The sequence below is a fragment of the Boleophthalmus pectinirostris genome, unplaced genomic scaffold, assembly GCF_026225935.1.
Source record: "Boleophthalmus pectinirostris isolate CB_2022bp ecotype Guang Dong unplaced genomic scaffold, ASM2622593v1 HiC_scaffold_2, whole genome shotgun sequence".
NCBI lineage: Eukaryota > Metazoa > Chordata > Actinopteri > Gobiiformes > Gobiidae > Boleophthalmus > Boleophthalmus pectinirostris.
In genome coordinates this window covers 3377325-3393224 of record NW_026571152.1, presented here as the reverse complement: position 1 = coordinate 3393224, position 15900 = coordinate 3377325, and the positions used below count along the sequence as shown (strand labels likewise).

Here is a 15900-nt window from a genome sequence, read left to right as displayed (position 1 = left end):
CAATAACATCTTTCCCCCTGATAAAATTCACCAAACATTCTCTGTATTCTGGCTTTAAAACCTCGATCTCTAGAATCGTTGACAACACAGAATGTCTGGCTCTTCGCTGATTGGCTGGTGCCCGAACTTGCACAAACCAGGGTTTTTGCAAACTGTCTAGTGTATTCTGATTCCTGACTGAGTCGCTGGAGAGAAATGAAACTGAGTGGAGGCACTAGGTGGCACCAGCCTGACTAGCTGAGTCCATAGGCAAAGCTCCAAATTTACAGCTCAATCTATGTTCTACCTTCACTTATGGTCATGAGTAGGGCTGGGTATCATTAAGAAGTTACCGGTACATACATACCCTAGTACACAGGCAACAATACCATACATATCTTGATACAGTGCACTTTTGATTCAATATGATATATATCTCAAATCGATTTGATACCGTTTCATAAAATATAAAGGCAAAGTTCATATGAAACAAACATTTTAATCCTCAAAACAGTGAAAATGTCAAATGTGTCACATAAACAAGTTTCCTTCCTCGTTCAGGGATTTGAAGGATAAATAACAGCTGAGAAACATTATTGGATCTCTTTTGTAATAAGTTAACTATGTTAGGAAATAAAAGTATCGATATTGGTACTGAAAAGGCTGGATCGTGCATCCCTAATTTAAATATAGGGTTTGTATCTGTGTGTGATGCTAATATAGATTAGTCAGGCTGGTGCCACCTAGTGCCTCCACTCAGTTTCATTTCTCTCCAGAGACTAGGTCAAGAATTAAAATACACTAGACGGTTCACAAAAACCCCGGAAGTGTGAGTCCGGGCACCAGCCAATCAGAGAAGAGTCATATATTCTGTGTTGTCAACGATTCCCGAGATCGAGGACTTAAAGCCGGAACAAAGAATATTTGGTGAATTTTATCAAGGGGAAAGACGTTATTGTCCTTCTTCCTATGGGATTTGGAAAAAGCTTAATATACCAGTTAGCCACGTTAGCGGCGCATTACATACATCATGACCAAATAGCAGTGATTGGTTAAATAAACAAAGTACGTGTCTACTGTCGAGTGAACGACTCCTAATGCTGCAAGGTCAGACTTTCCACGAAGTGAAACCGGCTGATGAATCAGGCTAAATATAGATGACTGTTACCTGTATTTATTTGATGATGTCATATTTTCAGATGGAGGGCAGGGCTCTATGACAGATTTACTGTTTTTGAATTGTGAGGTTAGGGATTGGCTCCACAAACTTGCCATATTAATCAGATCGCTTAAAGTCAGTGATAACAATGTTTGGGTTTAAATAATGATGGCACCAGTTTCTGCAGTGATTCTCAAGTTAACTTCTACCCTTTAACTTTTGTTTAGTGGAGCAATTCCAGGGCTGAAATGATCTAAATGATTCTAGTGAAGGTGTGTGGAGTTTGAAAACACAATGGAGCATTTCCTGTATGACATGACATCACAGTCTTCAGTTTGAGAGAAAAACATAACTTAAATATGGAGGGTTTGTGTGTTGTGTGAAAAATCAACTCCAGGTCCATGATAAGGAAACAGATCATAAAACAGCGTAATAGTATTTTTAGCTCAGTATTTTGTATATTTCTGTGACTTTGCTCTGCAGCAATAAATCACACTTATAAACAGTTCCTATTGAAATCAGTGTTCACTTTGTTTGGCCAATGAAATGCATTGAAAAGAAGTTACACTTGATTTTGTGACAAGTGCAGACTGTGTAAATGATGGTCTTGTTAAAACTGTATCACGTACTGTGCAATTTATTACACGTGTGACAAAAGGGAGTGTCAACCCTAAAACCTGTGATCGCAGGTTCCATGTGTTCTGTGCACAATTAAGTGCTCCACAAACCTTTTTGTCTTCTGTAAACCAGGTGACAAATCCTGTAGATATGCCTTTCTACACTGCTTTCTTAAGCAACATAGATACTACATCTTCTACTATGAGTTTTAAAAAAAGAACCAAAGTTGATCATCTGTTGTTCTTGTCTGGAGTCTCATACAGAATATCTTATGGGAGTGTTTTAGTGATACACATTAAAGGGGCTGTACATGCAGTGTTGGGGAGTAATGGATTATATGTACTGGAGTTACATAATCAGAGGACAAATGTATGTATTATTAACTGTATTCAGTTACAGTTACTGTTTCATTGAGTGGTAATTGGATTACAGTTACTTTGTTGAAATAAATGGATTTTTCTATTCTCACATTTGGGCTATATCCCTTTTTTTTTTTTTTTTTTTACTTCCCCCGGTAATTACACTCATTGCCGGACACCAAACCAGGTAAAACCAGGTCAAAACCAGGTCTAAAACCCAGGTCCAAAACCCAGGTCCAAAACCCAGGTCTAAAACCCAGGTCTAAAACCCAGGTCCAAAACCCAGGTCCAAAACAGGATTTATCAGGACTACATCCTGCTGTGTTGACGTGTCTCCTCGTCTTCTATCAATAATATTTTTTATTTGGTTTAGTAAAGTCTGGGCTTTTTATTTTCTTTTAGCAGACAAAACATCTTATGTGTAGATTTCCTCGTCTTTGCTTCTCTAAAGCAAACCAAGTAATCCAAAGTATTCAGATTACGTTACTCACTAAGTAATTTAATGGATTCCATTACAAACTTTTGGGGTCTGTAATCTGTAATCTGTAGGGGAATACATTTTAAAAGTCACCTTCCCAACACTGTGTACATGAGGCTGTTAAAGGGGTTATGTATGTCCACTGTGTGCTATCTGTGTTTATAACACACAATTAAACATAATTATAAAGCACTTTATCCTTAGGAGAATCAGGAAGTGCATTGTTAGTAAGCTAGTTTCTTTTAGCTTTACTGTGATTAATTAAGATGAATGAGCTGAGGATGTTAGGAATACGCTTGGGCCGCTGCAAACTGCCCAAGATGAACTAGTTCTGTTTGTCACATTTTTAAGAGAGAACCATGTGATTTTGAAACATGGACGTAGAAGTGTGAGTCGTTCTTACCTTCTTCCCTTCTCCGTAGATCAGAGGAAACTTCAGGTCTTCGTCATCGATGGTTTTGTAGGCCCTGTGCACACAAACAACAGGCTTTTGGAGGCTTCGGTTTATGGAGCACAGCCTGCACAGTTCAAGCTACTTTTTCACTGTATTTCAGATGAAAAATTCTGTCTGGAACTTTTTTAAATTTTCATTTATTTTCAAGGCAGGGCACTACACAGTACACTATACATTAATATCACTAGTACACAGAGGTACTACCATGTGTACCTCTTCATTTTAGTCTATGAAAGCTGTCTGCACTAGATTACTTTCAGTGATCAAAAGTGGCAAAGACCTTTTTAAAAGTTCTGTTGCTTTGGCTTTGTAAATCAAAAACAGTGTAGAGGCAAAAGGTCCATCTGATGTGGACGCCATTTTGAATGCTCAATATAAAAGATGCATCATGTCCAGGGTTCCTACAGATTTCTTCCAGTTAAATTCAAGTGTTCTGAAGACCTTTATAAGACCATTTATATTGTCAAGTCTTTAATTACGGAATGCAGGTCCTGAAAAACCAGGAAAACAGACACAAGGCTCAACTCATCTTGAAGATTTTTATTGAAATAGTTCAGTTCCTTTAGTAGTAGTACTAGTACTAGTAGTACTAGTAGTAGTAGTAGTAGTAGTAGTAGTAGTAGTAGTAGTAGTAGTAGTAGTAGTAGTAGTAGTGGTATTTGTAGCAGTAGCAGGTCAAAAACCTTTAAAGTAACAAATATGCGTAATAATTAAATTAAATTTACATTTTACAATTTCATTAGTAATATAATCCATTTGAATTTTAATTAATATACTTCAATTATAATATTGATATACAATTATTACACTATTTATATCTAATATTTTTGTAATATTTATTTATAATATTAATATACATTTTACACATTGGTTAAAATTGTAGCTATTTAAGTTAATGTATCATTTTACCAATAAATTCTTTTATCCTAAATATAACTTATTTTTATACAATTTTAAATGACTATATGAAATAAATGTAATATTTTATTATTTTAAGACAAATTTTAATGAATTAATAAATTGTTTTTAATTGCCAAAAAAAAAAAATATATATATATATATATATATATATATACTACTTTACTAATACTACTAATACTACTTTAACTTAGATTTTACACCATTTACCTTAAATCAGATTTTTTACTTTATATTTAAATAATCAAATGCCAATTATCAAATGATTTAGTTATTCAATTTAGCTTTATTTAACATGTTCAAAACATAAACTTGAATTTATTTACTAATCTACTTTCATAAAATAAATCAGCCAATTGTATTTAAACTTAATCTAGGCTTCTCATTATACTTCAATTAAACAGAATATTCATTTTACATCTAAATTAAAGAGATTACTTCTGTATGGGTTTTACCACCATTTTTTACTATTTTAACTAAACTTAAAAACTAATTTTACAGGTTAATTTCCTCACCGGTGTTTTCCTTCACATTCCTTGGTTTGGTTTGGTTTGTGTCTGCACACCTGGGCCTAATCAGAGACACACCTGTTCACCTGGTTTTCCTGCTGCCACCTACTGGCCACACTAAAAATAACCTCATCAACTCATCAAAAAGGGGAGGGGAAGAGAGGTGAAGAGGAAGAGGTGAGAGGAGAGGGGCTCAGGAGTGGAGGTGAAGACTTGGAGCAGAGGGGCTGGGCTTTTTGACTTGACACAAACACTTAATACCTATTTCACGGCCTATTTCATAGACCTATCAGCAAAGAAAAACTAAATTTGTGTTCATTTCTTTCTCAAACAAAGGAATATTAAGAGTAGAGAGACTCTTCGCCATAACCCAGCATGAAATGGGTCACTCTAATGTAAAACCAATGTTAAAAAAACAACAACTTTGTATTCTTTGATTTTATGAGCTTCTGCTTCACTTGTTGCTTGTCTTGCTGTAGCACGTGATCATCAGTGACGTGTTTGTTGAGTATTTTGACCAGGGGCTGCCTTCTGTTAACAATTATTTGTTCTTTATTTAGGTGACATCATGTAACCAAATAATGGTGGTTAACAAATTCAGCTTTTGAGGAAAAATGATACGGAAGAGTTATGTGCTGCACAAATTTTAAGACCCAGATATAAAAATCCAAGACTTTTTCCAAATCTTATTAAGGTATTATTTCCAAATTCATAAATTCAATGCTTTTAAGACTTTTTAAGACACCGTGGGGACCCTGCATGACACTTTCCTGTAGATCAGGGGTGCTCAATACGTCGATTGCGATCTACCAGTCGATCGCCAAGGTCGTGTGGGTAGATCGCCGTGTCTTGTCTCGGACTCGTGTTTGGACTCGGTCTTGTCTCTCACTCGAGGTCTGACACTCAACAAGTGTGATCATATTTCATTCCGGCCGCTGCTGTTGGTAATAAACTTGTAGCGGGTGCAGGAGCGTGTGGGGCGTCTCAGTGCAGCCTGTGCGCTCATTTGAAACCCGCGGAGACTCTACGGCACATCACAAACACACACGCTCCCTATGCACGGCTCGTCTGCGACAGCGTGTGCCCTCGTGTACCAGCGTGCATCACAGGGCAGGTTCAACTTCCTAAACATCCTACCTGTCCACCCGCCTCACGTCAGCACGCCGCCCCTCGCCTTTTCACGCTCTCGCTCCTTCCTGCGTACAGCGAACACAAGCCCCTCCCACAGTGCGGCTGATTAGAAGAACAAGACCAAACGTGAAGCAAAAACCAGTCTAAATTTGTGTTCCAGTGTTGGCACAAAGCAGGTCTACAGCATAGAGCGGATCTACAGAACAGACCTACTGCCACATTTGGCTGAAGTTTGTCTAACAAAAGTGACAAATGCATCTGTGTTTGTCACGATGTGCGTTTGGTTTGGTAAAATGTGCAGAGGCTGGTAAATATCACTGCAAAACCAGAAAAGAATGTAACTCCAGTTTGGAACTTTAAAAAACAGGTTTAAAAATCTTCCTTCACTTTTTTCACAGTTTTGTGTAAAGTGCCAGAGGAAGTTCTCTTAAAGAAGAGGTTCTCAAACTGTGGGGGAGGGTCCAAAAAAGGGCCACAGAGTGTTTCAGTGCAGTTTGCTTGGCTTTGTATTAGGTAGATCATTTTGACTTGGTCATTTTGTAAGTAGCTCCCATGCTGAAAAAGTGTGAGCACCTCTGCTGAAGAGGGTATGGCACCTGCTCGTCTCCATGGAGATGTTATTACTTTCCGTAGAATGTTCCACACTATGGCACTAAACAGATCTGTGTTCATGCAGGCAGATCAGACATTCTGTAGAAGTGACCCCACTCACGGTTTTTCAAGGTACTATTCAGCACTTAAACACTTGACATGCCCTGCAATCATTTTAAGAAAGTATGTTTATTGTCATACTTTAGGACATTTATAAATGGCATCATCTCCACGGACGCCTCACAAAAGAAATGAAACATCTATCAACAGGAATGTTTTAAAAAGGTAAAAGCTGAAATATTTCGGTCCACTCCTTGTATACCAAACGACATGGCCAAACATTGCATTCAGAAGCACACAAACATTTTTAGAGAGAAATCCTGTTAGCTCCTGTAGGTGCACACACAGTATTTGCCTATAGCCTAAGTGTAATTACTTTGGGCGTGTTATCAAATGTGAAGAGTCGGCGGGGCAGATTAGCAGAAGCAGGGCTGGTTCTGACATCAGAGAAGCGCCACACACACACACACACACACACACACACACACACACACACACACACACACACACACACACACACACACACACACACACACACACACACGCACACACATACACACACCATATGTTCTATCAGAGCTGAGTACTGCAGCCTCAGCACTTTGAGTACAGAGAGCCACCAACCACCACGCAACAAAGAACAGTCTGCAGCCCCACAGGCAAAAGGACGAGGACAGAGGCTCCCGTGCTCCAGGTTTTCTGCCAGTACTCAGATCTGGTATTTGTCATGCTGTTGTGGCCGAGAACTGGTATTTGCCGATGTCGATATCAATATTTTAAAACACTCGGTGCCGATTATGATACCACAATGAACGATATAACATGCTTTTTTTTTTTTTACAAAAAAAATTCATGCACAAAATAACAGAACTTTCTTTATCTTAGCGTGAAGTGTTATATTTCTAAAGGAAAGCTCAAATATTAACTCTTGTTGAAGTGATTTTTTGCAGTATTGATACTTGCTGTTTCAGTGTTTGATACTTGCAAATAAGTATTTTCAATGAGTAATTTGAATACTAGTTTTAATATCGATTAGTATCTGATTTTTGGTTATTTTTACCAACTCACCCAAATCTATAGGAAGGTCCCAAAATTGAAGTAAAGCAGTGGTTAAGTTCTTTCACCTTTATTCAATAATGTATTTATCTGATTTATGTGATTTGAAAGAGCTCTGTCTTTGTTTGTCAAAAATACTTAGATAAACATCTTACTTTAAAAAGCATTTTTGGTTCTAAATTGAATTTTAGGTTTGACTGTAGACTTGGTTTGGTCTTGTTCTAGTCTTGTTCAGGTCGAGGTCTAGCCCAGGTTTGGGGATTTTGTTCTGGAATAGTTTCAGTTCTTATTTTGTTGTGATAGAAATGTTTTCCTGCACTTGGCATGTATTAAGAGTCTCTGTATACTGCACTTAACAATTATTGTTCATTCATTTTAATATTATCCTTACCAGACATTGTATCTCTCCAAGAAAACCTTTGCATAGCTGTCCAAATAAACTCTTTTCAATGCTTGATTTGATTTAATCAATTCTTGCTTGCAAAAAAACTGTTTTAACTTTTACAATTTTCAACTATATTTTCCACTTGAATAGTTCAATTGGAAGCTCTTACCCTGCTCATGGTTGAACATTCTGAGTGTGTTCCACAGTACTACACAATACTACACAGTACTACACATTGTTACACAGTGTCACACAGTACTACACAGATGTACAGTGATGTACAGTGTCACACAGGGTTACAGAGTGTCACACAGGGTTACAGAGTGTCACACAGGGTTACAGAGTGTCACACAGGGTTACAGAGTGTCACACAGGGTTACAGAGTGTACAGTACAGTGTCACACAGGGTTACAGAGTGTCACACAGGGTTACAGAGTGTCACACAGGGTTACAGAGTGTCACACAGGGTTACAGAGTGTCACACAGGGTTACAGAGTGTCACACAGGGTTACAGAGTGTCACACAGGGTTACAGAGTGTCACACAGGGTTACAGAGTGTTACACAGGGTTAGTGTTATCTGTGATGGGGAGGGAGGCAGAGCAGGTCTCACTCAGCAGGTGAAGAGCCACAGTGGGGGGCCGCTCTGCTTCAGCATCTCAGTACTCCCTCTGCTCGTGTCAGGCTTGTTTATAGATGTAGACAATTTAAAGTCTACAAAAATAGACTTGTTATAGATTCTAATTGATTTCTAATAGAGAGAAAAAGCACTTTATAATTACTACACTTTTACTAGCCTTGATAAAGCATGAATGAAGATGTATGATTCAGTTAAAAAGCTTAATTAATACCCTCACTTTCATTATGAAGTCAGTTCTTGGCCATGCTTTATTAAGACTAATAAAACTGAATAAGATTAACAGAGGCAGCAGTTAAAGAAATCCACCTCTTTTTAATGCCCTTATATATATTGTAAATATGAACTGTGCATCTTTTCTGGTGGAGACCTGATTATTTCTAAGGAGGTGTTAATGCTTTGCCTCGACACAATGTGAATGGCATTCATCATCTCATACCTCATAGAGACAACAAAATGACCTGGAAAAGTCAAGTATATGTTTTGCAATAAAGACCCCTGTAAACATGTAAATGTAAGACATGTATTAAAGATATCAGTGGTACATTTGTCATTTATTTGTCCTACATTCCTCTACCTTCTCACATAACAAGCTCCATTGAAACTAAGCACTGGAGCTTAGTTAAGACATCACATTTTCATATAAACACTGACAGTATAAAGCTGTCTTCTTGATAAAGTATTTCATTTGGGTTTTTTGCCTCTGCACCTCTCCGCTCCCACTGTGCTTTCATGTTCCTCTCTCTGATCTCTGCCTCGGCGCGACCCGGGGAGCACGATCTGAGCTGCTCCAAATCAAGCTCAGTGGATGGCTCTATCCAACCAGGCAGCCAGACCTATAGCCACGGATGCTGCAGTGTTTGGCAAAGCAGGTTATTCCAGTTAAGTCCTGGAATAACCTTGTGTCTCTTTCAGTTAAATCCTCTAAGTGGGTTTGTGTCTTGTTAAATTTCTTTTACAGATTTTCTGAGCTGACGCTTTATTGTGCAGGACTGAATGAGAAATGGGGAGAGGGGAGAGAGAGGGGAGGGACATTCAGCAAATGTGACCAGGAGCCAAACTGAAAACCCAACATGGTGCTCTGTCTTAAACCATTCCACCCAGTGAGCACAGGCTCAGGTCAGACTGGAGTCTGTATTCTCTGTATCTATATTTCTGTGAGTGGTTCAGTAGTTGTAATAGAAACTGAAAAATGAACACATTTTTGATGTTATAATTTGAAGAGATCACAAAGTAAACAGATAAAGTGGACAGCTGAGCTCATAGCTTTGTGAGGTTCTCTCTACTACACAGGAATAACTAATGTGATTGTGAGAATATGATATTTCCCCTTTGTTCATCTGGCCTGACAGAGAAGACAGAAACATGCTTTATGATTAGAGACATGCTGTGAACCAGAGCATCTTCAAAGCTGCTTGTCTCCAAAGAGGTAGATAAGTTTAATGCTGCACTGTGGAACCTTCCAGATAAAGCAACATCTTCACGGAGATGTTGCTTTATCATAGTGCAAATATGAAGGCAGATTCTAAAGTGCCCATTTGAAACAACAGACTTTCAAATGTTTCTGTGAAGCCCTGCTGAGTATATTTTTGTTCTTCTCTGGTCCTAATCCTTTACACAGCAGCTTTAGTGTTTGAGTGTTTCTGCTTTTACATGAAATGGCTTGTGGAGGTAAAGAGACTTATAGAAGCACTGATTGCTCCAGGCCCGTGTCTCTTTGTTGGAGCTTGGCCTTGATCATTTGTGCCTCTGAGCGAAGTCAGAGTACACCCACTCACTGTGCACACGAGACAAGACACGCACCATTCACACACAACTGTACAAAGGAAAGTGCACACGCTGGACAAGCCAAAAGACAGGACGCTAACCTTTCCAACTCCACCTGCCAACTAAAAGGAATATTATTCAAATGTGGATTTTGGTTGTCATAGGGCAAGCCTTTTGGGTTTGTCACCAACAGAAATGATCAGGTTCAACATTTACCTTTTAGATATTTCATGGTCAAGTACAAAGTGATGAATAAGGAAAAGTGTCTCTTGCCCGTCATCTGAGTATATCATCACATTCTAGAAAACAACCGATAAAAAGTACGTGCTTCAGAGTTTTGCATATACATGTGTCTCCCTTAATGATGGACACTTTCTGGTGGAGGCACTGCCACCTGTTAATCTTCATGGAGATGCTGGTTGCCTGAGCGGCCAGTCTCTTCTACATTTTGTTCCAAGGATCAGACAAACGTCTGTCCTAATGTGAGACAAACCAACCGCAGCCGCTTATTTGTAGCATGTGTTTCTCAAACATGGAACACATCTCCTTTTGAAAATTTGTGTAGCAAATGTAAATATATTCCTTTATAACAGTTTAATGCTTCGGTTGTTGATTTTGCAGAAATCTTCACTGTTTCTCAGTCCTGTTCTTTGTGTTTTCTTTTTCTTTCTTTTTTTGTGTAAGCTGCTGTGTTTGTTTAGATAAACTGTCAAATCGTGCCCAGCTCAATTCTGCTCGTCTCTGTAAAGTGCTGTCAAGGCCTGACCAGTCAGGTTATTTGACATGCCATAAAATGTTCAACTGTAAGGCATTAAACATATGCATCTCCATGGAGACAAGCAGGTGGCAGATCAGAAAAGTTACATAGTGCATCTTTAATAGCAGAAGTGGGTTATGGTGGAACCTGTTTAAATATACATCACAGGTTTGTCTGTGCAGGGAGACAGTGAGCAGGCAGCTGCACAGGCCCAATAAAGAAACACACATGACCTACATCTCTGCACCCAGTGATGCCGGGCGCAGTGCCGCACACAGCCTACAGGGGGCAGAGCTGTCACCACCGCACCTGCTCTGATGGAGGTGTGGGGAAAAGCTTATGTTATCATGTCACTGAAAATAAGGTACAGAAGAAGTGTGAGCAGAGGTGGAAAGTAACTGTATATACACTGTGCTCACTTGTGTACACAGGTTTTAGAAGAATAAAAAATAGGAAAAAGTCTTCAGAATATTGCGTAGAGCAGGAAGCTGAAGAGCACAGGAGGACTCGGAGTACTATTTATAGCAGCAGTGTGCTGAAATATCACTACATTGTCATACTAAATGTATATTATAATGATTTTGTGGCTGCTGTATCCATATATTGAAAATCTGTATTGTTTGGGAAATTGTCAAGAGCGATCATGGCTGTAGACCTCCACCCAGAGGACCCAACACACAGACCCCTCCCAGAGGACCTTCACATGACTCACCTCCATCCACAATTGCCTGAAAGTAAATAAAAAGCGACCATGTCAAAAGAGCACCGGCTGATTCCTGAACGCTGTTTGCAAAATAACATTACTGAAGTTGATATTGTTTTATACTAAAGACAAGCCCCACCTCTGTTCCTCACCTGAACCATTACAGACCTGAGTCTAATATTAACCAGACACAGAGTCTACGGCAACAAACTACAGTCACAGACATTCACAGACAAAATGCTATTTGTTAAAATGTTCAAATGTTATTTGCACTTACACAATTGTAAGCTACAAGGGTTAAATGTTTTATGTTAGTGACAACAAACTGCTCATTTCTCTATGTGAGCCGAACCGAGATAACACACAGATACTTCAGATTAGAACACTTTCAGAAATGTACTGGGGATTAAATATACAATCTTTGAAGTGTTTGTAAGTGCAAACATTCAAAAGAGCTTTCAATAACATTTAATTATGAACTAAGGCAAAAACTGATAAAAAAAATAAATAAATGTATTTTTTGGACGTCCATTAGCTGTGGAAGCACAGCTATTCTTCATCTTTTATGGGGCATTTACATACATAATTGACATCATAATAACAAAAAATAAAAAATAAAAATAAATACATAACATACTAATGAATTTGCTTATGAAGAATGAGTTAATGAAAAAGTTGAGGGACATGTGGGTGGAGGTGCATCATGGTGGAGGTCTGCGGGGTAGGGTGCTCTGGGTGAAGGTCTGCAGCCAGACATATTTCTGTCTTTGTATCTTTGCGTGTCTATGTTTTAGACCTCTACATATATTTCACATAATATATGGGATTGTTGTAGCCCACAGTTCAAATCTTCTCTCAAAGGTGAATGCTCCTGGATATGTTTAGAACACATCAACTAAATATAGATGTGCAAACACAAGGCACGAGCTAATCTAATTGAAATTGCAATTTGTTTCCAAGCTTTGTTTGAGCATCCTTAGTTTTTAACCATTTAATTGTGCAAACTTTTTTCTGGAGGCGTTTCACCACCTGCTTGTCATCCAGTTTTTTGTCAGTGTTCCACAGTATGGCATTAACCGTATCTATCAAGATTTAATCAATTACAGGCGCTCGGTCTGATGGTGACAGCTGCTTGGCTCTTTCACTCAAACAGAAAACACTCCACCTTGTGATATCATGAGGTAATACAGGACGTGCTCCACTGTGTTTTTAAACTCCATACAACTTCATTAAAATCAACTGGATGAAGAGTTACTCACCATCCAGACATGGTGAAGTCTCTGTAGAGCATCCTCTTCCCCACCTCCTTCCTCTGCACCCTCCGAGGGAACTCCAAGTGTGTGAACTCATTCCCCAACAAGTGCGGCTGCATGTAGGCCTGTGAAGTACACACACAAATACTGCATAAGACAAGCTGCATGTAGGCCTGTGAAGTACACACACAAATACTGCATAAGACAAGCTGCATGTAGGCCTGTGAAGTACACACACAAATACTGCATAAGACAAGCTGCATGTAGGCCTATGAAGTACACACACAAATACTGCATAAGACAAGCTGCATGTAGGCCTGTGAAGTACACACACAAATACTGCATAAGACAAGCTGCATGTAGGCCTATGAAGTACACACACAAATACTACACAAGACAAATTCTACATAAGACAAGTGCACTGAATTGAGATTAGGATTGAGTCATTTCTTTTATTCAAGACGTCTAGAGCCCGTCCTCTATCAGGTCCTCTGAAGTCCACGCGCTGCACTGTGAATGATCATTGTCACAGACATTGTTGTACATAAAAGGTCTGTAGCTTTACATTTCAATGTATTACACAGTGTTGGGTTCATTTTAAATCCATTCTCATAGTTCTATGGATTTATCTGGAGTTTTGACTGCATGTTTCTATTCTCTTGCTGTTCTTGAACTGTGTGTTGCAGCACTGTGGGACAAATAAAGGTTCTTTTATCTTATGAAAGCGTGAAAATCTTTAAAATGTTAAATTGCAGTACGTAAAATCATACTGAAAGACATTATTATTACTTTTTAATAAGATTATTGTGATGAATCAATACTGGAAGAAAATATGCTAAATTTTTTATCATATCACTCGGGCCTTCAGTGAAAATACAAGAAGAGACAGAGCTGTTACATGTACAGCCTTTGAATTACACAGACAAACACATACAAAACATAAGAGGGGCTAAGACAGCCTGCAGATAGGAAAAACTCTCCAAGAGTTGTAATGAGCAGCTCCGTAGAGCAGAGGAGAAGAGGAGTCCACTAATATAAGGCAGCTGGGGTTTGTACTCAGGGACTGCGTTGAGTTTACACACTGAATACACTTTACTACTAAAGTGAGTGTGTGCTGCCTCCATTGCATTTTCAAGTACAACTGCAATTTCAAGTACAATGTGACATCACACAAGACTGCCCTGATTAAGGAGTTTCTCATTAAAGGGGCAGAGTTTAAATGTGGATACTAATCCCACTGTTCCTCATCTACAGCCAAACCTCCTCGTCAAAGCCTGATCTCGTCACATCTCAGAAACTGAGCAGGGCTCAACCTGGTCAGGAGACCTCTGGGAACACCAGGGGGCCCCAGTGACACAACCTGTTCTTGTGTCTTTATGCAAGATACTTCACCCACTTTGCCTAGTAATAATGGTAAGTGTTGGTGGTGGTCAGAGAGACCAATGGTGCAGATTAACAGCCTCGCTTCAGTCACTCTGCCCCAGGGCAGCTGTGGCTACAATAGTATCTTGTCACCACCAAATGTGGAGTGAATGAATAATGCAGCCCCCCCTCACTTTCCCTTTGGTCTCACAGGCACTGTCCAGTTTAGCAGCTCTTTGAAATGTGGTTGTGTTTAAAGGATCCACATGATTCTAGTTCTGATCTGTGTTCTAATCTTGTTTCTTCATCACAAACAGACCTGGAGTGTGTTTTGTGTCATTCACACATGTTTAACACTCAAAACCCGGCACATTTAGTTCTTCTTTCAAACTGAAAAAACACTCTGTTCCACCTTGTGTTGTCATGTGGTAATACAGGACGTCCTCCGTTGTGTTTTTGAATTCTCACACCTTCACTAGAACCATTTGGATAATTTCAACCCTGGAATTCCCAATCTCTACTAAACTAAAGGTAAAAGGTGTTAAACTGAAAACTACACATGACATCACAAAGGGGAACAGAGCATGTTGAGCTTTGGAGATGTAAACAGGCTACATATAAATGGTTATTCAAACATGTGTGAATGAAACAAAACACAACTCCAGGTTTGTTTTGGATGAGGTTATAACATAGTAATATGGTTTAAACATCAGTAGAGTCCCTTTAGCCTAAGGTAGAACCTTTAAGTGATATGAACAAATATAAGATTTCCCTACCAGGAACTGCAGCCTCTGTCTCTCTGACTCTGGAGTGAACTCTGAGGACATGGGGATGACCTCTCCAGACCGGATAATGATGGCTCTGAGGAGAGAGTAGCACCATTTCAATTAGGGATGTAACAATAACAGAAATATCATAATATTGAATCGTCAAAAGTATATTGTAAAGTAATATCGTGGACCATCACAGTATATCGAATTACAAGTCTCTTTGCTTAAATGAATAGTTATGGTGATTTGTATGATTTTCTCTGTGAAAAAAAACAGAGGGAACTACATAGACCATGATCCTTTGGTGTTGTCAGTGCAGACTACATGAAGAAACAACTGTTATTAAGCACTTTTAAATCTTAATTCTTCACATTTTAACAGCACCAAAGGCTTTTCAAGGCATTTCCAAAACTTTTAAAAAGAAAAAGTAGCATTATCACAATTTCGTGAGCCTCCACAAAATATTACAAGAAATATCGTACCGTGAGATGCATACCGTGAAAATATATCGAGGGATTTTAATATAGTTACATCCCTAATTTCAATACATCTCATAATAAACTCTATTGAAACGTCTTATGTCTTCTTCTTATAGCAGCATTAACCACATTGTCTTATCACTTCTGAAGAATCAAGGTCCTTTATATCATGATGGAAGGTCTCATTGTGACAGATGTACAGATTGCGCTCACATGAGGCACTCTTTACCTGCGCCGTCTCCTGATTGGTTCATTATTGTAACAGTCGTAATTACCACGATCCTGCTGTTTACCTGCTGTCCCCTGCGTTCCCCACGTACAGATTGCCCAGTAAATACACCACTGCCAGCGCCGTGCAGCCTCCAGAGATGTTGTACAACGTCTTCTCCTTCTCGATCTGGAAGTCCTGAAAAACACACATTCAACACACAACTGTCATTTAACCATGTCGTACCACAGTAAAGACCTGTAACGATG

General features: G+C 39.0%; 1 protein-coding gene across 1 annotated transcript in view; it reads right to left on the bottom strand.

Moving 5' to 3' along the window:
* The window catches only part of ppm1h (protein phosphatase, Mg2+/Mn2+ dependent, 1H), an 85810-nt gene that overhangs the window by 21099 nt on the left and 48811 nt on the right, over positions 1-15900 (bottom strand). Inside the window, exons 4-7 of the mRNA XM_020929303.2 lie at positions 15717-15829; positions 14951-15035; positions 12819-12937; positions 2997-3060 (exon numbers count right to left, since the gene is read on the bottom strand). Coding sequence (XP_020784962.1) covers positions 2997-3060; positions 12819-12937; positions 14951-15035; positions 15717-15829 — 381 coding nt within the window. The remainder of the gene's footprint in view (positions 1-2996; positions 3061-12818; positions 12938-14950; positions 15036-15716; positions 15830-15900) is intronic.